General features: G+C 39.3%; 2 protein-coding genes across 2 annotated transcripts in view; both read left to right on the top strand.

Moving 5' to 3' along the window:
* LOC135463004 (tight junction protein ZO-1-like) overlaps positions 1-20,277 on the top strand; it is a 102,863-nt gene extending 82,586 nt beyond the window's left edge. The window contains exons 4-22 of the mRNA XM_064740324.1: positions 9,331-9,374; positions 9,919-10,043; positions 10,463-10,565; positions 10,930-11,020; positions 11,389-11,492; positions 11,875-12,019; positions 12,397-12,651; positions 13,385-13,574; positions 14,278-14,307; positions 15,234-15,390; positions 15,617-15,719; positions 15,934-15,985; positions 16,652-16,828; positions 17,039-17,184; positions 17,929-17,940; positions 19,316-19,366; positions 19,528-19,623; positions 19,894-19,979; positions 20,254-20,277. Of these exons, the coding sequence (XP_064596394.1) occupies positions 9,331-9,374; positions 9,919-10,043; positions 10,463-10,565; positions 10,930-11,020; positions 11,389-11,492; positions 11,875-12,019; positions 12,397-12,651; positions 13,385-13,574; positions 14,278-14,307; positions 15,234-15,390; positions 15,617-15,719; positions 15,934-15,985; positions 16,652-16,828; positions 17,039-17,184; positions 17,929-17,940; positions 19,316-19,366; positions 19,528-19,623; positions 19,894-19,979; positions 20,254-20,277 (1,991 nt within the window). The remainder of the gene's footprint in view (positions 1-9,330; positions 9,375-9,918; positions 10,044-10,462; positions 10,566-10,929; positions 11,021-11,388; positions 11,493-11,874; positions 12,020-12,396; positions 12,652-13,384; positions 13,575-14,277; positions 14,308-15,233; positions 15,391-15,616; positions 15,720-15,933; positions 15,986-16,651; positions 16,829-17,038; positions 17,185-17,928; positions 17,941-19,315; positions 19,367-19,527; positions 19,624-19,893; positions 19,980-20,253) is intronic.
* On the top strand, positions 20,204-22,779 carry LOC135462847 (tight junction protein ZO-1-like). The gene is made up of 7 exons (XM_064740132.1): positions 20,204-20,464; positions 20,768-20,865; positions 21,097-21,340; positions 21,493-21,553; positions 21,819-21,992; positions 22,223-22,389; positions 22,550-22,779. The coding sequence occupies exons 1-3, from the start codon at positions 20,284-20,286 to the stop codon at positions 21,334-21,336; spliced, it is 519 nt and encodes a 172-aa protein (XP_064596202.1). The 5' UTR covers positions 20,204-20,283; the 3' UTR covers positions 21,337-21,340; positions 21,493-21,553; positions 21,819-21,992; positions 22,223-22,389; positions 22,550-22,779.
* The last annotated feature ends 318 nt before the right edge of the window (positions 22,780-23,097 follow it).

Genomic DNA, 23,097 nt, shown 5'->3' with positions numbered 1-23,097 from the left:
GCTTGGCCAGCCTTGACTGTGACAGCCTCAGCTGTGAAGGGGTTAACCTAGACTGCTGAACATCATCAGTTATAAATAGCCAGTGAGGCAACCCCCAGCTCTGTGATCATTGTGTCCCTACAGCCTGCTCATGTGCTGAGGCTGATCATAACAGAACATCTTCCCTGGCGCAGGAACAAACCCTAGCTGCCTCTGTTGCTAAACTGTTACCTGGAATTTACAAGTTCGTGAATCCTCGAGGAACTCTTCGTCAGAGCTCAGCAGCAGGAGCTCATTCTATCTCTTAGAATCGCCCGCATTTCGCAGTGCGACTCCTGCCTGACGACAATGCTTGTTTCGAGCAGCCAAACCCTTGGCTTATTAGCGTGAGTGTGCGTGCGTGCATGCTCCCTTGTAACGCCTGCTGTTGGAGGTGTTTTTTTTTCGGACGGGAGGATTAATCAAGCTTTGGATACTACATCATGAGGATTAAAAACACCAATATCCTCCTCTACCACAATAAGCTCAAGGTAATCTCACTTGATTTTGAATTGATTTTGAATTGATTTTTCTGGTAGTCGTGTTATTTTTCTTTAGCCTTGTGTAATGACATTTGTCTTATAATATTTGAGAAAGCTTTTAACTGATATCCCATGGATGGTATGGAAGAAGATTTTATTTTTGTGCTGTTGAAATTTAACAAAATTGAAGTTTATGATTTATGTATATCATTTTCAAGTCTACCTTTTTTTTCCCCCAGTGGGCAATGTAAATTTAATACTTCTGTCAACACGTCCAAAACAACATTGATTTCTCCTTGAGGATTAGTTAGGGGACAGTGACATTACCCACATTGTTAAGTTGGCGCATTTTTATCTTGGGCGTTGTCTTTGAAGTGAAAATATTTGAAGGGTTATAAATTAAGTCTTGACTTGCCGCCTGCCTGATGTGTGTGTGTATGTACCAGAGAGATCTGGAATGTTATGGGTCATGAGTGGGTGTTATTGTGCACATTTAGGTCTCCTCTAACTTCCTTTACATCTCCCTGCTCTAGAGGATGCACAGAGTCACATTGTTTGACACAAGTGACTTATAACCCAATCTGTGTCTAACTCAAGTGTCATTGTTCACCCCCCACTCCCACCCCTTCATAGATGTATACTATATTTGACATGCTCATCTAGCTCAGTTGTAAGTTAGGTCCTTGTTGAATTTCACGCCGGTTTGAATGTGACAGTTGTTTGTAACAGTTACTTGATTGTTATAGTATGCAAGCATGCAAATGTCATATTATCTGTGTAATACTAATGCTTGTCATTAGACTGCAGATCCAAATCTCACATAATTTGTCATCAATTTGAGTGCATATTTTTTGTTGTTGTTTTTTTTATCTATATAAACCTTGAAATTGATAATATTTTCAGGAATTCGACCAAACTAGTTCAGTTAAGGCGTAGATCTTTGCTATCTACATGTACATGTTGATTTGCCCGATACATTCATTATTTTTTTCGCAAACACCTATTTTCACCAGCATTCTTCAGCATTTAGTATTTAAATCGGTTGTGTCACAAAATTATACTGTATTTCTTGTGAAGTTTGATATGTGAAAATACGTGTTTCCCACACACTTGAAGGTCGTAAAATGACAGCTTTGTTGAAAAGCAGTAGTTCAGTTGTGACGGCTAGATTTTGAATATCCTCACACGGCTGGTTCAGTCAAAGTTCATTATTTTATTCATTAAGAATATAAATTTTCACCTTTTTCAAATTAAATCCTGTACATCACTTATTTCGTTTGAGAACTAAATTATAGATGCCCGTTCATTAGAATCTCCAGAATTAACATCACACCCAGGATAGCGTGCTTATTGCTGTGTCCCGTTGGATTCGCGGGTCAGTATATGGATGCCAATTATACCCGCCTAACTAGAATTGACGTGTGTTGGTTTATTGAGTTCCGTTCTGCGCTAAGTAGCTCTCCGGAATAACCCTCTTGCTGGCTGTGTGGTGTGAGAATAGGTGACGACGACACCTTGGGAGGACCATGCCGGAAATGTTTGCCAGTTACCAGAATTGCGTGACATTCAGCAGTTTGTCGGGGAAATTATCCAGTTTTATGCTCAAAATCCATTAGGGAACCTAATTTATTGTCGCCATTTCTGAGTTTATCAGGACATTTCTAAACCTCTGTGTGATAAAAGTTACAGAACTAAGTAAGTATGTAATTTAGTGCGACTATAGACGCAGTGTAATCAGTGTAGCAGTTAGAGACTTTGTGATGTGTTAATTTAGAGGTATTGAGCAGTTTTATTTACTTGATTTGAACCTGGTGCTATAATAGCAGCTTGGAACTGTTGAAATCAAAGCTGAGCGCTTTTGCTTAAATTTTGAGGTATGCCTAATTAAGCTTAAGGATAATTTGCTCCAGTATCTAAAGTAATTTGTAACCTGGACAAAATTTTGCCAATTATCTATCACATTTGATTATGGAATTTAGCTCCTCCAGTCTCGGCATTAGGTTTATACAGGATATGTCATGATTTTGTTTCTGTTAATGTGGAAAAACAGTGAGGTATCCCATCCTCATCTCCCTTATCAACAACCCAACCACCCCTGCCATGGTTCCACCCTCCACTGTCATTTGCACTCAATTCCTTTGTTTTGGTCTTTACCCAGCTGTTCTCCAGAGCAAATATTTGGCCTCCATATTAAGCCGCCCTTATGAAAAGCTTTCAAGTGGTATTAACATCATATCCAATATTTCTCCCATGACCAATCTCGGCTTCTCTAAATGCCCTGTCCACATCAACTCACCCTCACCCTCTTAGGCCTCTGGCCATCCACCCCACCCAACCCCACCAGCCCTAAGGATGAAGAGCATCATTAAGCCAGGCCATCACCAGTGTAATCATTGTAATGGCAGAATCTTGTCTGCCTCAGCAACATTATCCAGCCTTGTTAAGGGTTTCCACCCCCACAGGCTTCTTGCCCTCACCCCCAGGGGTTCCCAGATGAACCTTATGGCCTGCCCCTGGAGTGGAGGTGGGGTGGGAGAGGGAGGGGGTAATGCCTGAAGCATGAAACTGTATCATATGTAGTTGAAAGTCCAGAAGTCCTGTTTATTGGCTGACAGTTACTGTTCTGGTAACAAATACATGTGCCATGGAATTGACAAAACAATGGACATATGGATTAACTGCTTGACATTTAGTGTACCAAAAACATAAATGAATTGCTTGGGAAATGGTACGTACCATACATTAATTGCACGATAAAAACATAAATGAATTGCTTGGGAAATGGTACATTTGCTTGCCATTTGGTGAAACATCAGTGATAAATATTACTGTAAATCTTCAAACTTTTCAAACACTAAAGCTCTTTTTTCAGTGGAATTTACAAATACAATGGTTATGTAAATGACGCTAAAAATGATTTGTTTGTGTCATTAAAGACGCAAGCTTCATAAAACTGTGCAGATTATTTCACTAGTCCCCATAGTTCTCCCAGAATGCTCCAAAATATTATTCACAGAGGTGGTTCAAAACAGTGGGGAATTAGAGTATCCTGCTTTACATTTGGTGTAATTATTGATTAATTAGTATTGATTAATTGCTTGCAGTATTTAATTCATCATGCGTCTGAGTCTGGCGATACAAGTACATGTGTTGTTAATTTATATGTTTGTAAAGCCATAACGTTCTCTAGTGTCGCGGCTTTCAGAAGACTGTAATTATTTTGTGATCCTGTGATATTTTCGAAACGGTATGGAAATGAAAGGCCATCTGCATGAAATAGTTGGCTAACTCTCAGTACGATTACATGTCTTGTGTAGCCTCACACAAAACAGCACAGTTACTAGCAGAGCTGCAGAGATCGTCCATTGTGCCGTTGTATTCACAATGTCGAGGGTCGGCTTGATGAAATTCAAACATTCCCATTGACCTCAAAATGTTCTGCGCAAATTGACAGTCCCCCTGCGGCAGGGAGACTGGAGCAATGGGGTGATGGGCAGCGATTTGCCTGATAATTTCCCACTGTTACACAGTCGTTATCTTTATTTCTGATCCTTTATCCCTGAATCGCGATCAATATCAGTCGGATGCCCTCATTATCTGGGATCTTCTTCCCCGCGCAGATGACATGCTGTGAGTCTCCTCAATCACAGCACATCTGTGTCAGAGATCACCATCAGTCAAAATGGTGTTTACCTTGGAGATTTGAGGCTCAGTGGTGGATTTGAGCAAAGCACACTTGAAATAATTGACTTGGTATCTGTTGTACGGTGTTGGATCTTGTCGTCACATCGTTAAGGAACTCGGCCAGGTTGACATTGCTAATTGATAGATTTTAGATAAAACTGAATCCAGAATCTTAAGAAAAAAAAAGGTATGGTTGCAGCAGAAGAGCAGAAATTGGAATGGGATGTAGCGAAAATTAATAACATTTCCGGGAAGCTGTGATCTTTTGATGAAGGACAGAATTTTGTACTTTACATTGGATAAAAAGATGACTGTTTACACAATGTTTTACACAGTTTTATATAAGTTGGGAAAAAAAATGTTTGAACTATTGAAACTCAGATATTTCTGTCATGTCACATGTGCAGTTTTATGTGTAATAGCATTAATATTATTTAAGCAATTTGACATTCTAACAAAATTATCTTCTTGAAAATTACATTTACAGAATGGAATGATATTATTTCTTAGATTGATATCCAGAATATCCCTGCTAACAGATTTTTATAGTTGGAGTATCTTTGGTTATTTTGTTCTACATGCGTCTAATCTCTTATCATAACCTGTTACCTGGCCGTTGCCGTAGCGACTGATTGGAGCCAGGTGTGACAGCCACTTGGCTGTGCATCAAAGCAGATCGTTGAAGGGGTGAGGGGTTGGGTAAATGGGGCACTTATGTCAGGAATGCATTGCTGTCTGTCTGGGGTCTGTAGCGCCCCCACCTCAATCCCGTAGCGCTCATTGTTTGTGATAGCTACATCGGTTGTTTGGACTTGCTTGATACATTTGTATGGTCAACAGATATACCATTTGTAGTGCTAACTTTAGATGAATCCAGAAAGTGTTTAATTTTTGTAGCTATTTTGGGCAAAGAAAATTGTTGTGTAAGAGGTTATCAGTCTTTCTTTATTTTTTACCTGACATTCAGAGAAATTCCACACAGACAAAAAAAAAAGAAGAAGAAGAAAAGCATTATGGAATGCTATATGCTTGACTGCACTCTCCATGTGATACAAACGTTGTGGTTCTAACTGCAATGCTTACACACAGGGGTGATATAGGACCTGTTTCTTGTTGTTGTTCTAATGTGGTGATTTTAGCCATGGGTGGGGACTGGGGGTCGCTCATGTAACAGGCTGTGAAGTGAGCGGCATCTGTTGGGAGGCTGGTATTGTTCAGGTATGAAGGAAGGCTGTAAACACTGAACACTGTATTCATAGCAGAGTTTACAGTGGAGACTATTCTAAACCCCACCAACGACCACAACAAAGTAAAGTATTCCAAGCCGTGGCAAATTTTCTTACCAGTGGCAAGTGTTCTTACCCGTTGCCATAGGTTGTAACCAGGTCTTTGTTTTTTTCTTTGGTCATGGTTTACAAATATCTTCTTGACCTCATACTAAAAAGCAGGCATTTGGCGTAAATCGTCCAATTAGGGCTGGTGCATGCCATTACAAATTTACCCCCCCCCCCCCCACCCTTTGTTGTGGAGGTAGGTGTTGTATTTCACCTAAAGTTTACCATTTTTCAAGTCTTACATTTTGCTTGATTGTGGTGTTGATTCTTCCACCTTATTGGGCTTCTTAGAGTTTGGTTAATTTCTTGTTAGAAAAGCCAATGTGTTGGCATGAGAAGTACCATTTAAAGGCCTTCAGGTGCTACTGAGATTGCATTTCTACAGGTGAAGGGCGTTCATGTTCTTGTACAATTATACCCAGAGGTGAAGACAGATAAGTCTCAGGCAGATGCTCTCTGCACTCTGTGTTTACAGCACTCTCCAGCCTCACTTCCCCTCTGACAGATCCAGCATCCAAACCTACCCCTACATTCCTCTGATAAGTAACAAGAAGAAGTTCAGTTGGAATACACATTAATTACTCCTTCTGTTTTTGAAGTAAAAGCCAAAAGACAACAAATTTAATACTATTTAATGAGAGACATTAAAATGTGTTTTTAATCTTCACCATTTTTGTTGTATTCAGTTTAAATAAAACACATGCATGTACATACTTTCTGTTATCAAAACAATAATATTTTCCTTCCATAGCAGGTTTTGTTTATCAGCAAACCTAGGCTGTGGTTTCTAAGTCTCACCCAAACAAACACCTGCTCATCAGGTAAATTCACCTGTTGCTCATTTCACAGGTGTGATCATTGCACAGATATTCAGATTTCACAGTGTGTGGATTTCTCTTGTGTTATTGTCTGTGTAGACTGAAAGGTACAACACCTGGCTGCTCTTTTAATCCCCTTAATAAATCCATTACCTGCTTTACACTTTAGCACCATCTTGGGAAGAATTAAATTTGGGGTGTGGGGAGGGGAAGGGGAGAGTTGAGAGACAGGTAAGTGATACCCCCACTTGTCCATGTAGAAGCAATCATCTCACCTATGAGTGATCAATACCTGTGGTCCTAACCCCTCATTAGATAACAAACCTCTTTTAATGGGTATCACCTGAACTCATTCAGGTAAACTTGTTTGATCTTTGCACTGATTGCAATCCAGCAGGTGAAAGTTTTTTCCTAAGGCTGATTTGATTACAGATAGCCAGTGGTTTGCTTCAGTGCTAATTTGAAAAATCTAACAAATATTGTTCCTCATGTACAAAGTGTGTCCTCATTTCAAGTTGTGTGCGAAAACCATGGAGAAATGGTGAAGTAAATCCCCAATTTTGACTTTGAGATATGAGAATATAGAAGAAATCTAGGTCTAAACATATACATGTATATACTTGATGCTTCTTGAGTCTCTGCCAATTTTCCGGGTACAGAACGGGAAAACATGTATCCACACTGGAATATTTTGTGGGAAAAAAAGTCCACCGAAATGTACGCTCTAAGGCATGTAAAATATGTTGTCAGTTTGATGGTGTAGTATATATTTAATTAGTGTGATGGATATTTAAATACATATAGCATGTTTAACAAATTGTTTAAATTCACATAATAATAATAATAATAATAATAATAATGTAGCTGTTTTATAGGTGGTAAATTAATTGACAGATGAACATAATCATGATATATGATATTGCCGTTCCTTAGAACAAACAGTCTGCGGTTAATACTGTCAACATGTAAGTGTATGATAAGACTTTGTTAAGAATTGACCGTATCCCAGGTTGCTGTGTGTATTCAAAATTGGTATATACACTCAGTATATTTCTGAGTCAGTGGTCATGTATGTGATAGTGGGCAGTGGTCACTCAGAGTGGGGAAGTGCACGGTCAGTGTTAAGTCACGCTTGTATGGGCAGTGTTCATGTGAGTAGATTTGTAACATGTTTAATGGATATGTCCAAATGAATAATGCATGGAATCATACATGGAATAATGCATGGAATAATACATGGAATAATGCATGGAATCCATGGTGAAATGTATTGCACCTGTTTCACATGTTACCTGTAATCTGAGCAATGTGCTCAGGTGTGTATGTATATAAACAAAAGATTACAGCCTCTGCCTCGGATTATGCAGGTATCCCTTTGATCTTTATCATGCTAATCAGTATGATTTGTGATTCATGTTTTCACTATTACCTGATTATTTTTATCGGGTATTAGTAATTCTTATTATTAACCTGTATTTGTAATTCAGGCAGCAAGACGTGGGTGTTGAAAAAATTAGTTTTTAGTTAGACTTGGTAATTATTATTTGTTATTTACCAGGTAAATGAATATGGAGTGAGCCACTTGGTATATTTAACTCCATTGTTGTTCATGTGAATGTATTATACGTACTGTTTCAGGTACAAATCTGTGTTTTAAGAGTTCATATTAAAACGTTTATTTACAATCTTATAGAAAGATCCTTAGTGCAGTTTGAATCATGTAGTGAAAAAAAAACCTGTTGGAAAAGTGGGGTTTAAAGAGGTGGTAGGTGGGTGGGTAGGGGGAAAGAGGTGGGGGTGTGTGTGTTGTTTTGGGGTGTTGTTCCACTTTATGAGAGCTGCCTGCCAGGCCATCAGCGGTAATGGAGAAAAGCAACTGTCCATGAGGAGTATCTGTCTGAATATTTTATAACTAACTACTGGATTGCGTGTTTCTAAAAGCAGTGAACTCAGAATTTGATGAAGAAGAAAACAGAAAAAAGGGGAAGAAGAAAAAATAGGCTTCTGGAAACATTTTTGTTTGATTAACCTCTTGAGAAACAGCAAGTTTCCATGGTGACGGACACTTTCAATTCCACCCCACCCCCTAAAAGAAAATGAGAAAAGCTATTGGCCTTGCCTAAGTACTGGTATTTTAAGAGAAAGATTAGAATTTTGGGGATGTCATTGTATAGTATCAGTTGTTGTTCCCCTGTTGAGTGTTTGTTCAGGTCCAGCCTGACTGTACGGCTGAGACTTTTAGTTGTCATGTTTACAAAGATTTGTGGAGCTCTTCAGGGTTAAGCCTGAAAGTGGCTGGCTGGGCTGCATGTTGATTTACTGCATCTTTTATCTCAACGTCTGCAGCATCAGACTCTTCATGCCTCAGTGGCATTCTTTTCGCCACATTCAGAAAATTCAGATCGAAGCATGGCACAAATTTGACTGGTGGAAAAAAAAAAAAAAATTGTTGGCAAATTCCATAGAATAGCTAGGGCATGTTTCTCTCAGATGCCTTCCTGCTCCCTGGGTCGAAATAAGGAAGAAGTCTGGGGGAAAGTCGATTGGCTCGAACAAAAGACGAAAAACTAATTTTTCTGCCAATGGTGTAAGGGATTGATCTGAAGTGCCGTCAGTGTGCGTGTAGCAGGCTAAGCTAATAATCGCGCTGAAAAGACGACGACGACGTAAGGAACTGGGCGAAGCAGTGATGCGAGAGGATGCGTAGCTCAGTCAGCAAACACCTCACAGCGCTCTCCCTGAATCAATTCCTCCTCAATTATTTAAAGTGATACATTCTGTGGTGAAGTGGCGAGAATTGTCTAGGGGTGATTGATGGTCAGACGCGGCCGTTTAATGGCCCGTTATCCCTCCAGGGGGAGCTGCTTGCGAGAAGCGCTGTACATGTAATAATACATCGTGTGCGACATTCAAACTTTTTACTTCCAGAGGGTTTGTTTTTGGATGCGAATCTGTGATTAATGTTGGCACTGTACTTGATATCTTTGCAGGTAGGAGACAATGTTATCTGGGAGACGCACAAGATCCTGCTGGCCAGGGTGAGTCCTAACACCTGTAGTGTTTGTAAACCTTTCTGTGGGCATGGAAAGCTTGGAAAACACCTGTACTTTTTATATAAAGTTTTTATAAAAGTGCGTCTGGCTAGAATAAGAAAATAACTATAAAAAAAATAATGGCACAATTGTTAAGAAAGAATTAGAAATTTGTCTTTTCTTTTGTAATGCTTAAAGTCAAGTTTGAAAAAGGATTAATTCATTTGTAGAATTTGAATGTATAGTTCTTTGACTTGTAATAGAATTAAGTTAAAGAGATATGAAATATTTCTGTGTTTCTTTCTGCAAGAAAATAGAGAATACAGAAGACCATTTTACAGTGACTTCAGAATTGATTTTTAAAGTCTTATTCACATTGTATTTATCTGTATTTCTCTGTTTTCATACATCCCTACCTATCGTTGTGAATTTTGTTGTCCAAGTTACAGTGGATGAAAATCATTGCGGTTTAGTTTCCTGCTCTTTGCTGAAAGTTGTTACAGATTATCTCAGACTTGTTTTGTTACACGATCTTTTGGTATTTTTGCAGGTCCCAGGCTTCGGCTTCGGCATCGCTATCAGCGGTGGACGGGACAACCCACATTTTGCTAACGGTGATCCGTCCATCGCCATCTCTGATGTGCTCAAGGCGGGGCCAGCAGAGGGCAAACTACAGTGAGTGTGTCAGAGTTTTGTTGTCGTTGTTGTCGTTAGCTCTACCCAGAATCCTTCACATATTTGACCACAGATATAGTGCATGTATTTTGGGTTTGTTTTTTTTGTTTATTTGCCTATTAAAGGAAAGTTTTCTGATCAAGACAGATTTATTCATAATTATTATGAAGTTGATATGTCTTTTTGTCCCAACTTGAAGAATACTTTTCAGTTTTGAAAATCGTATGTATTCAAATTGTATCTGATGTTAAGATTTACAGGTGGTTTTGTGTACATGGAAGTTTGGGTTTGTCAGATGTATGTGCATCAAGTCTTTTTTAGCCCAAGCCATAACCACAAAAATATAATGTTTTAAAAAAATTACGTATCAGCATGATTTATGTAAGTTATTGCTAAATATTAATTTTTTCCGCCCTCAGAATTAATGACCGGGTGTTGTCTGTGAACGGGATTTCCCTGGACAATGTGGACCATGCGACGGCGATAGCGGTGATGAAGGGGTGTGACCAGGCCATCAATCTGGTGAGTGATGTGACACCATTGGTTTTTTTTGTGTGTTTGTGTTTTGTTTTTTTTTTTTCCAAGATAGAATTAGATGTACCTAAGGTGGCGTTATTTTTATCCTACTATTGCACAGAAGTAAAACAATACATATTAACTAGGGTCTGTTTATCTGCCAGTCACACTTCGATTTCTATACAACAACCAAGATTGTGTGGAGATTCATGGTGTGGTCCCTCAAATCAAGGTTCAAAACTGGCTCGATTTCACATTTTCTGCGGGATTTAAATTCATTAAGTTTCTTCGTTAGGAGAAAACATCAGGTGAACACTGCTTCACTTTGTGCTATATCCTCATCCACTCACCTGGTCTGTACTTTTTCCAGGTCATTCGACGACGCGTTGTCTTACCCTCAAGCTCAGACGATGAGACCCTTCCGCTCAAAGTTACGCTGAGCAAAAAGCACAGGAAAGATGGTGAGTCCTTGCTTGACACCACCATACATGGTCGTGGAACACAGTGGCTAGGTTATGGTTCAGACAGACTAACTTTATGAACCTTGTCCCGTAATATTTGCCGTTTTTATATTATGCTGAATGGTTTATCGGGCACCTGGGCATTTTTCCCTCCAACACCGTCATATAAGGGAGAAATTCTTTTTTCAACACCAGTCAGATAAGTAATTCTGAACTGCCAGAGATAAGTGGAATAACTTTGAGCATTCCTCAGAACACAAATGAGATTAATAAATCAAGATGCAAAAAACTTTTAACTGAAAACTGAAGCAAGTTTTCTTTGGTATCGTTGATACTTAATCCATGTTTGTGTTCTTTACCCGTCACAGAATATGGCGTGGTCCTCGGCTGTAAGTATTTCATCAAAGAGATTAGGGGGAACAGCCTGGCCGCACAGGAAGGAGGCCTTAAAGAGGGCGATTCAGTGCTAAAGGTAACACTCACAGCTGATTATTTTTTCTTTTTTGCACGTTATCAAAAGAAAGTTGTAATAATTAAATGGACTGGGTTTGTTTTTGATCTATAAATTGTTCAAACGCCACTGTTTGTTGTAAATAATGGTGTGAATGTTTGAATTAATAATAATTATAAAAATGGGTCTCGCATTTGAAATGTTTACATTTGGTAAATTGAACTCTTACTCGGCGAAATTCTGTTTATTGATGTAGTTTAGTGTCATAATATGCAAATTTGTGAGATTGTGCAATACAGAGCAGGCCAGTTCTTGGTGTTGGCGAATTACTTGTTTGAATTCTTTTAAATTAAACTAAGATGAATGAAATGTTAGATCTGATGACTGATTGCATATATTTCAGATCAATAACATCCCAGTTGAAACTCTTTCGTTGACCGAAGCGAAAAAACACATTGAGAAAAACAAAGACAAGCTCCATCTGGTGATAACCAAGAAAAAACACGACTCAAATCACAAACGCCAAAACAGCAGTCTCAAGGAGGAAGGTAAAAATAAGGGAGATAACTGTGATACTATCTTCTTAGCATGTGTTGAAGACCAGATTATGCCATTTTAAAGGCGTACAATACCTGAAGTAATTTTATGTGTAACAGTGACTTAAAGTAATTATTAATTAGAATAATGGTAAATTGTACAGGTGTAAAATTCTTGAGTATCATGCCAAACATCAGAAAGTAAATAAATGCACAGGGGAATTTGAACCTCCTCCCAGAAAACTGAGTACCATTCATTTACATGCAATAATTGAAATTGAATTTGTTCAGTAGACACAATCAAAAGCACAAATCTTCTGAACTATGTCATGAATAAAACAGATATGAAGTATTTTCATGACGCATGTGTGTTTTTTTTTATAAACCAGAGCTGGCGTTTAGTTACGGAGCTGTCAAGCGTCCCATTGAAACGAACAACGTGAACATCTACCACCCACTACCCCGGGCGGACAGTCTCTACAAGGGCAGCACGGTACAAGCTTTAGGCTCTGTCCCCAGCATTCCAGCCTCTCGTGGTTACCAGGACTACCAGCCAGCCTCCGACTTTAACAACTATGACGGTCAGTTGAGCTTTGATCAAGAAGCCCCTCCACGTCCACCACTGCCCCCTGGTGTTGAATCAGGTAACTTCAGACAGGAGCGTTTGGGTACTGATGACAAGGTTATCGGGTTCAGAGTAAATATGTTGAAAAGTATCAGATGGCTTGGGGATGGGATCTTCAACCTTTGTTATTTGACATATAAACCTGAAAATAGGTGTGACAGTTTTGAAAACATTCCCTTGGAGACAATGATAAAATCTGCATTGGCCAATTCCAAGTTATTTATCCAAATGAACTTAATACAATATTATATAGCATAGGCAGTTTGAGTCATTTTCCAAAAGGGTCTTTACAAACATTAACATCTTTTAGAGGCATTTACAAGTTGAGTTGGATAACATAATGAGATATATGGATAACAACTTCTGTTTATTTGGAAGCGACGTTTCGGTATAGATACTGATACCTTTATCAAGCATAATGAACAACCATAGCTACTTTACTTATATATTTATTTTGATTGGTGTTTTATGCCGTACTCAAGAATATTTCACTTATACGACAGCGGCCAGCATTATGGTTGGAGGAAACCGGGCAGAGCCCGGGGGAAACACATGACCATCCGCAGGTTGCTGGCAGACCTTCCCACTTACGAGCGGTCAAATTTTTACAAACATTGTGAAACCTGTATTTTCAAGCTTAATCACTATCTTCTCTTGCTATGGTTAAGCTTGACGGGAGAGTTAAGTGGTTTTTGTGTCTACACTCAGGTGAAGTATTTCAAGGTCATTTTGACATCTGTTTATCTCACCAGATATCCCGAGTCCTGCAGAGCCACGAAGGGACGGCTATTTCAGCGACAAAGAGGACCCGTACAGCCATCGCCGTGGCGATCGCTACAGCAGCCAGAGAGACACACGGTTTGCAGAGACACCAAGAGATAGCCGCGACAGGCTGCAGTCTGCTGATTACATGGACGGGCTGGACAGCAGGCAGCACCAAGAGTGAGTTATCCCCCTTATTCACAGTCCTCTTTCGTGTGTGAAGTTACATTTTTTTCAGCCCCCTGTTGTTGAGCCTGCCCCATTTTGGCTGCACTGTGTTGTCATGGTGATGAATGCCTGGCCATGTTTGTTCTCGATTGTTTGTGAGAGTTTTGACCTTGGCCTGACCTTGCCGTTGTCCTGGATTGGAGTTGTTTGGCTTGCAGCCTCTCTATCCCAATGTAATTAATTTATCTCGAGAGAGAACAGTAAAATTACCAAGCTGTCCACCCCAAACATGTGCATGTTTTTAAACTTCAAAGAAATTGTCGGTTTATTCTGTTGTAGTTGTAAAAGTTTTGATCGTCCACACCAGTGTTTGCTCAATTTCAAAACCTAATTTTTTGTTACCGTACTGTTACTTAATTTTTAACAGTTATTTTTAGTCCCTTTTCAAATTTTTGTGGTTGTAAAAGTTTCGATCAGAATGCAAGGTGATGATGTACAAAACCCAGTATCCTGTTTTTGTGCTAGACTTGATTTATGACAGTCCACTTCTCTCTTTCATCTTGATCTACTAAATTCCTCGAGCCGCTAACTTTTCACAATTATCACAAATTGCCCTTCTCATTATCACCGCAGATCATTCTTGCCGCAGCATTTGTTTTTTTCACTCCTACATGTGAATCAAGTTTCTCAGCCTTATTTTCATTTCTCCAAACAGACGTTACATTGAGAAACGTTCAGATGTCAGGTAACTTCTAGCCTTAGTCTAGTAGTCATGGTAACCCTCTGACTCACCTCTGACCCCACCTTGGCCACCATTTTGCTTTCTTCTGCTGCTCCTGCATGCCTTGTGCTGTTTTTTTTTTGCATTGTTAATCATGCCTGTGTATCTCAATGTATATTGCATGCTTTACTCATAGCTTTTTCCAGTTAGAAGAAAAATTTTTATTATGCTTTGCTAATGAATTTTTTTTTTTTCTTTTTTTTTTTTTCGCTTTTCGTAGCAACTGCTTGCAGTATTTGCTTCACCCCAGCATGCTAAGTCGGCCTCTCGGTTCAAGCATGCCAGAATTGCATTTCAGAAAAATTGAAGTCATATTTTGTAACCTTTCTAAAAATTTGAATGTCAATTGAGCTTTTACTCCAGTGAAAGAAAAAGTAACAAGAGTTGTTAATGTACAGAAATGTATAGCGTCTTAATCAGTATGCTGTCAGTGTGAAAATTGTTGTAAATTAAAAAAAAAATAAACTTCATGGGCTTAAAAAGTGGCAAGCCTAACCAACATGTTTGAAAGTGTAATTTAAAACATCACTACCTTTTCCATGTGAAGATTGAAGGAAATAAACTTATCTGGTGAAGTTCCTGAGGATCGTACGTGTAAATTAGCTTTATACTCCGTCTCTTATCATCGCCATACTCTCTGTCTCATCATTATCATTGTTATAGTTGCGGTACCTGCCATGTAACTTGAGCAGGTTATCCGCAGTTGCTCTCAACTCTTTGCTTTCATCATTTAGCCATCAAACATATACCCCAAGAACATATCTCGAATGAAATTGTATTAGATTTTGTCACATTTTTTCTTTTGAAATTTGGAGAAAAAGGAAAGTTTTACTTAAGTTAATATGGTTTTGATGATGTGCTTGCTTACATTTGTGAACTGTTTGTTCCAGATCTGGCCGCCGGTTTGTTCAGTTTAAAAAAGACGAGGAGACAGGTTTAGGATTGCGCCTTGCAGGTGGGAATGCGACGGGAATCTTCATCGCATCTGTGCAGACGGACAGCGCCGCAGAGGTGGAGGGTCTCGTGGAGGGGGATCAAATATTAAAGGTTAGCTAGATTCTCTTTATGTTTTTTATTGTGCAGTGTTGTAAAATTATTTTTGCTTGTTATTGAGAATTATTGATATGATTTTGGGTGTATTGAAAACGGGAAAACAAATGGTACATGCCCTCTTGAAAAAGTGTTGTATTAATGAATTAGGATGGGACACACAGCACAGTGTGCCCTGAGAATGGCCAAGTCAGATATATCATTGGATTGGTTGTCATTTCAGGCTAATGAGCGTGATATCACGGGCCTAACGAGGGAAGAGGCGGTCGTGTACCTGACCAGTCTGAAAGGGCTCGTCAGCATGGTAGTACAGTACAGGAAGGAAGGTAAGGGGAGGCAACTCTACACAGGAGCATCCACTAATTGTAATACTGGATATATGTGATACCCTGAATTGATTTACAACGAAAACAAAGAATATAAAACAGATAACTTTGAATACAATTTGTTTGATCATAATTATTCCTCGATGAGCACAGTTTAAACTTGTGAGAAAGTTTTAAGAATGACAATAAAGCGGTGGGTGATTTTGTGTTTCAGAATACGATCGTATTATGCTCAGTAAAGAAGCCGGCGACTCCTTCTTTATCAGGTAATCTGTCGTTTTATCACCCAAGTAATGTCTCGAGTGTTTTGACTTAATTTTGTTCATGACTTAAGTCCTGCAGGAACTACGACCGTGGTAATAACTTAATGCATCATCTTTTCACACATGAAAGAGCAAAATTTAGTGCAATTTATGCATATGTTTAATGTGACTTTGGAGACGAAACTACATGGATTGGATTGGACAGTTTCAGGGCTTCACACAAAGTAGAATTTGTCAGTCTACACAGAATAATGCCTTCAGAATATGCTTGAATAAACACCTTGCAAAGGTGTGAAAAGGTTGAAGAATGACAGTACATGTTGGCAACAAAGACTCCTGACAAAGGGGATTGTAACCATCACGCTAGCATATACGGGTGTGGAAGGCACACTGGCTTGTTGTGGGACCTGTTGTGCTTTTGGGGGTTTTTTTGTTTTTTTTTGGGGGGGGGGGGGGGGGGGGCAAAAATTAAATTGATTTGTGTGTTTTTTAAAAAAAAGTTTAATGTTTACAGCAATCTTAAGGCTGTTTCACACATGATTTTTTTTTCTTTGTGGGTGAAGTTGTTTGATAAATTGGCATAACAACAGTGAAATGAATCTGTATACTAGCGTAGTCAGCCTGATAGCTGCTCCACATGGTGTATTTTATTCTCTCTCCTCCACACAGAACTCACTTTAACTACGTGTGCGATGCGAATGAGCCAGGGGAGATGTCGTTCAAAACTGGTGAGATCTTCCACGTCAAAGACACGCTTTTCCGTGGCGTTGTTGGCTCCTGGATCGCACTCCGTGTAGATAGGAATTCCCAGGAGTCTCAAAAAGGCATCATTCCAAACAAAAACAGGTATGGAAAATCTTTGAAAGACTAGTTAAGGTAATGGACAATCTCAATGGATATGAATAGGCGGGTATTTTGTCTTCTGATTTGGATCAACTTCATACAGCATAAATTTGTAAAAGCAAGAAATTGTAACTAATTGATATGCAGAAATTTTCATTTTAACATTAACCAAGTGTTTAAAGTGAATTTCTCAGACTTGTGTCTTTGTTTCAGGGCTGAAGCTTTGGCTGCAAGTCAGATCCCGAATCACAGCGAGAAAGAAAACACACCCACACGGTCCAGGGGAAGCCTGTTTCGAAGGAAGGCGGGACGGAGAGCAAAGTCCCTAGGAAGAGATCACTGGGAGGATGTTATCTTCTGTAAGTGTAGCTATGGCAACGTGTCGGCGGCCATTTTGTTTTTTGAGCAGCCATGTTTGAAATATAGTGAAGATTGCAGGGTTTACTTGAGGTTATATAATGACTTCAAACCTGGGAATTTTTGTAACGAAGCATTTTATATCAGTCACAGTTAAAGTTTACGAGGAATACAATACAAGAATTCTTAAAGCTATTGGATCAACATTTAGATAGAGCATATTCCTAATTCTTCTCGTTTTTGGAATAGACGTTAGTTGTGCTGAAAGCAGATTATTACATTTCTTTCCCAGCTTTTTGGAAAAGTAAAGATATGAATATGTGGTTCATTAGATGTTCTAACCATGTGAGAAAAAAGAAACTAAATACTCCTGCCACAATTACATGTATACTGGCTAAAAAGAGCAGACCAGGTGTCCCAAAAGTTAGAAGGAATAGGGTGAGACATGTGAAGACAGTGAGATCATTAAACAGAATAAAACTCATATCAGCAGTGTAACCAATAATACAAAATGCGTGCTGCGAAACGTAAGTGAGGAACTTTAATTAATAGAAGAAGACTTTGCATGAAACCTAAAATGAGAATGACTGGTGTTGGTTTTCACTCCACTCAGAGATTTGCCTCGAAAATAATTTCTATGCTGGTGCATTTGGTTTACACTTGTCCGTAAATCTATTCTAAACATCCGTGGATATTTACTTGTATCCAAAGTTTACACACTTGTCCTTGCTTTCATGGGTATTCAGCGGATCCCAGGGGTGAGTGGACTCTCTCACAGTACTTAGTAGGTCGTAGTCTCTAACAGAACAGGCTTCTACTAACCATAAATTCCATAAGATGTAGACTTTGGTCATAAAACTGCTGGGCATGATCAAAAAAATTGTCATTCATGCCATTGCCTTATATGTTCATTAGTACAAGGTTATGAATATTCATAATAAACAACCAAAGTATCACATTGTGTACGGTATGTAAACAGACTTGCTAATTGTAGATGAATTTTGCCTGCATTCAACACTGCAGTACTGAATTTATGTGAACTTGAAATTTCTTATCCAAAAGATAACTTTTCTTAAGTTAAGGCTAAGATGCACGTTGATTTTTTGGGGACAGAAAATACCCTTGTATCTTTTATACAGCGTAGTGTCACGATACAGAATGTTTTATGATATATGTTGGTCGTTCATTCATGCTTGCTTCACGTTAAACCTCATCATCCATTGGTTACTGTAGTGCTGCCTGAACTTTGACCTCTGACATCAAACATCGTCGTCCATTGGTTACTGTAGTGCTGCCTGAACTTTGACCTTTGTGACCCTGTGGTTGTTGTGGGGACCCCCACTCTGCAACAATACACACCATACAATACAGACACCTGTACCCACCCATGCATCCACGAACTGACCTACATGCACCTATACCCACCCATGCATCCACAAACTGACCTACATACACCTATACCCACCCATGCATCCACAAACTGACCTACATACACCTATACCCACTCATGCATCCACAAACTGACACTCAAACCCATGTCCTTGCCTTAGACCCTGTAGTTATATCAATCCACCCGCTTATCCCTCCACCTGCTCGTCCTTCCACCCACGCCCTTCCACCTGCTCGTCCTTCCACCCACTCACCCACCCATGTCGTGAATCTGCTTATGCCCTACAGTATGTAGGTATCTGTTCAGAGGAATTGTTGCCAAAAACTGAAAATGCACCCTTTGCTGTTCAGTGCACAAGTTTAACACTAGTTAGTGTATTCAGATGTTTGCAGCACAAAAGCATTTGTTTGACATCATGTCACTTTATGTCATTTTTTTTTAAGCCAGCTTCTTAAGTAGAATGGATGATTAGGGTTTATGCCACATCGGCAGTTTTTCAGCCATATGGGCAGTTTTTCAGCCACATCGGCAGTTTTTCAGCCATATGGGCAGTTTTTCAGCCATATGGGCAGTTTTTCAGCCACATTGGCAGTTTTTCAGCCACATTGGCAGTTTTTCAGCCATATGGGCAGTTTTTCAGCCATATGGGCAATTTTTTCGTGGCAAGCTTCTTAAGTAGAGAATTTATCCATGACCTGACTCAAGATGGTTTATCTAACAGTTCCTTGTTGTTTCCTTTCCAGCATCTCTGAACACAAAATTTCCCGCCTATGAACGAGTTGTGAACAAAAATCGTAAGTTGACTCTTTTGTTATGCTTGTCCTTGTTTATCTGGAGGGTGAATTTACTTTGGTTTCGCCATCATTACTGGCCAGTCATCTAAATCACGTGTGTAATCTGTGCTGTGGCAAAAAAATAGTGTGAATTAAACGAAAAAAACTGTTTCTGTTTTCAGCGGGATTTGTGCGACCTGTCGTTATTTTCGGTGCCCTTGCCGATATTGCGAGAACGAGACTTCTGAGGGACAGACCTGACCTGTTTGAGTCTGCCCGTAAGTAATGATTATGCTTTCAAGGTCAAAAATAAGGCAAGGTCAAAAATGGCAATTTCAAAATAAGTCACGGTTGACCCTTTGAAGGTCAGATATGAGTGTTGTGCAGAACTGTGAAGGAAGTAAATTTTTGATCAAGATAAAACTTGAGCTGTGTAGAAAGCTTTCTCGCGATCTATTTCTTATTCATTTTCTGTGTTTTTGGCGTACAGTTTAAAAGCAAGAATGAATTTTCCTCTGATTACACGTCGTGTCTGACTTAATTTGCAGAGGATGAAGGCGGTTTCGATGAGGAATCCAAGAGAAGTAACTCTGGTATTATGAAGCTCGGGTCACTACGTAACATTATTTCCAAGGTACTGTCTTTGTCTGGCCTCAAAATAGAAAGTTTTGTATAATTATGTATGCAGGTGGTCCCATTTTATCTTTTTTTATATAACTTAAAGGAAGATTAGAAAAAATTATAACCTTAGTAAAGGGTTAAGGGTTGATGCATTTACCAAGCTCATGGCTATAAAACAAATATTGATAAGTCCACTGAAAATTTCAAGAAAGTTGTTCATACAATAAATTCCTTTATTCACTTTCCTTTACTCATCTCTTTATCACTCGTTCAATCACTGTTTTCAGGAGAGCACTGTCTACTTGATGTAACACCCCATGCTGTCGGACAGACTTAACTATGCCCAGTATTATCCAATCACAGTCTTCCTCAAGGCAGAGAGCAAAACAAATGTTAAGGACCAGTGCTCCAAGTTTGCCAAAAACTCCACCAAGAACCCAAAGAAACTTTTCGAACAGAGCCAGAAACTAGAGAAAATCTATAGCCATTTGTTCACGGGTGAGTCATCCTTGAATGTCAGTGGTTTGTGTAGCTTTTGTGTGACGTTTAGCAAGATGCCCAAAAGTGTTAGATTTTGGACTTGAGATTACTATTATAGGCTGATTTCCTCCATGAATGTCATTGTACATGGATGTGAAGTCCAAATAATTTTTTTTAATATAAAAAAAACAAGCTAAATATTGATAACATTACTACTTGATTTCATATGCAAAATTGGCATGAGTTGGGTTTGAACTCCCCCTTGCCCTGAATGTTTATCAGAAACCATGTGGTTATAGTGTGATGTTTGTTGGTTTGTAGGGGTGATCAGTCACAATAGCACAGATGCCTGGTACAGCAGGCTCCTCGAGATGATTGAGGTGCAGCAGAACAGCCAAATCTGGATATCTGAATTTAAGGTAGGCAAACTGCCACCAGGGGGAGCTGTTTAAACAAAAAAAAACAAAAAAAAAAAACTAGATGAGGATATATTCATGGTAGTAATCTGTGAATAAAATAAAATTTGGCTGCTTTATTTGTGGAGTAACTTGAAAATTTGGATAATTGGGTTTAAAGATAGTATTGTGCCTTACAGACTTATTGAAACAGAGTAACTAGTAAATTGATTCTATTGTTTGGTTTTCTTCCAGCCTGAAGAAGACATCAGTGATGATGTTCTCTTCCCCATGACAAGCCGACTTAGTTTCGTTGCCTCACCAGAGAGCGACCTTGACCTGAGCCGTACTCATGACGTGGACACGTTACCTCGATTCCATGGCTCCAAGCCAGGTTTAGTGCGCTCCTCGTCTGACCCCAGCATAGCGACAGTGGAAAAAGTCCCAGGGATTCCTCCTTACCCATCACCCCCCCAACTATTCAAATGGGGCTAGAGAGGTGAGGGGAATGACATTACTATTTGTGTAATAGTTGTTAAGGGAAGAGTTCATTCAGGGATGAATAATGGGGGAGGATACAATCATATTTATTGTACCATGTGGTGAATTGCGGAGTAAATATAATGTGGTACTTTGTTCTGTTTTTTCCAGAAGAGGTCCCCGACTAGTGTTCATTATCCAGGTGATTCCAGAGATGGCTTGAATTTGGACGGTATGTCTGAGGTTTCAAATTGAGATTTAAAGAAATTTTTTTCTTTTGTTTACTAAGTTTTATGATGCCAAATATTTGGCTTTAAGCACAGTTTTCCTCCCCCCCCCCCCCTCAGACTGGCTCAGACATGAACCTGGCAGTTGATAAATGAACAAGTGAAGTTTTCTTGAATACTCTGTTGAGCAAAAAGAAGAAAGAAAGAAAGCAGAATTGGCTGATGATTGACAAGAAGCTCACAGTGTTGTGTTGTTGTTGTTGTGTACAGAACGTTACGGAGGCAGGGCAGAGGATCGTTATTATCCGTCTTACTATGCTGACAACCATCTCCATGGAAACGAGGACCCTAATCATCCCTCCTACTCGCACCCACGGGCTAACATCGATCCGTACGCGACACTGACACCCAGCGAGAGAATCCGAGGCAGAGTATCTGAAGATTGTAAGTGCCTCCCTCCAGTAGTAGGTTGAATTGTTGGCTGTACCTGATGACTAAAACCTGTCAATGTGAATTTTCCAATTTAAGACTTTCTTGAATGAAAGAGAATTGCGTTTAAAACATTTCATTAATAAATACCTCACAAACATCTGACTTTTCCAAGCTTAATACTGTTTTTGATTTTTTCTGTTTGTACATTTTGTGAAATGTGACAGGTTATATTTTCATTCCAGTGTTCGCACCCCAAGATGGCCGCCATTACAACCCAGCCTACTCTGACTATAGAGAACCTTACAGGGAGAGGGTCAACTCTGATGGATTTCCTCCTCACAAAGGGAGAGTTCCAACCCCAGGGGAGGCTACTGCGCTCAGAGTCAACGTTGATGGACCTCATCACAAGGTATTACTGTCAGTCTTGACACAGAACATAGTAACTGAGTAAATAATTAAATGAATCACTCTGATGTGCAATGTAAAATTGCTTTGAAATCAGTTTTATTTATAAAATCAAGCCATTTCCATTTTTTTTATCATCTTATGCACATGTCTGTATTTTCCAGATGCACAATGACTCTTCGTCCTACAGCAGTGACTCTTACAGTCGACACACCTCACGACCTGACAACAAGCATGATGACTCCAAACTCAGGGAGAAGTTTGCCGTTGTCAACGGGTCACCAAGGGGAGACAAATCTGGCTCGCACAACCCTTATCGCTTCACACGAAGCACAGCTAACCCGGTCAATGTCACACAGGTTGACAAAGCCAAACTCTCCGACCTCAGTGCTAAGTACAGGTGAGAAGCTTTGGGGTGGTGAAATCACACAATCTTGTCTAATCAGTTTGACTTAAAAAAAAATTTGGAAGAAAACATTTTGTATTCATTTTCCATGAAAATTGAAAGCTCTCAAACAGTGCTGATGAACTTCATGGTAAAGTGTTCACCAAGTTTGTATTTAAAAAATTTCAAACAAGGCTGTAAGGCTCTATTTAAAATTGTTATTACTTTTACAAAAGAATAAAAGAAGAAAGATGTCATCTTGACGAGAACAGTACATGGCATTCTAAGAGACAATTAGAGGATGGTTTTTCATTTTATAGATTTCAC

This window comes from Liolophura sinensis, chromosome 2 (genome assembly GCF_032854445.1).
Source record: "Liolophura sinensis isolate JHLJ2023 chromosome 2, CUHK_Ljap_v2, whole genome shotgun sequence".
NCBI lineage: Eukaryota > Metazoa > Mollusca > Polyplacophora > Chitonida > Chitonidae > Liolophura > Liolophura sinensis.
This window is presented reverse-complemented; position numbering and strand designations above follow the sequence as displayed.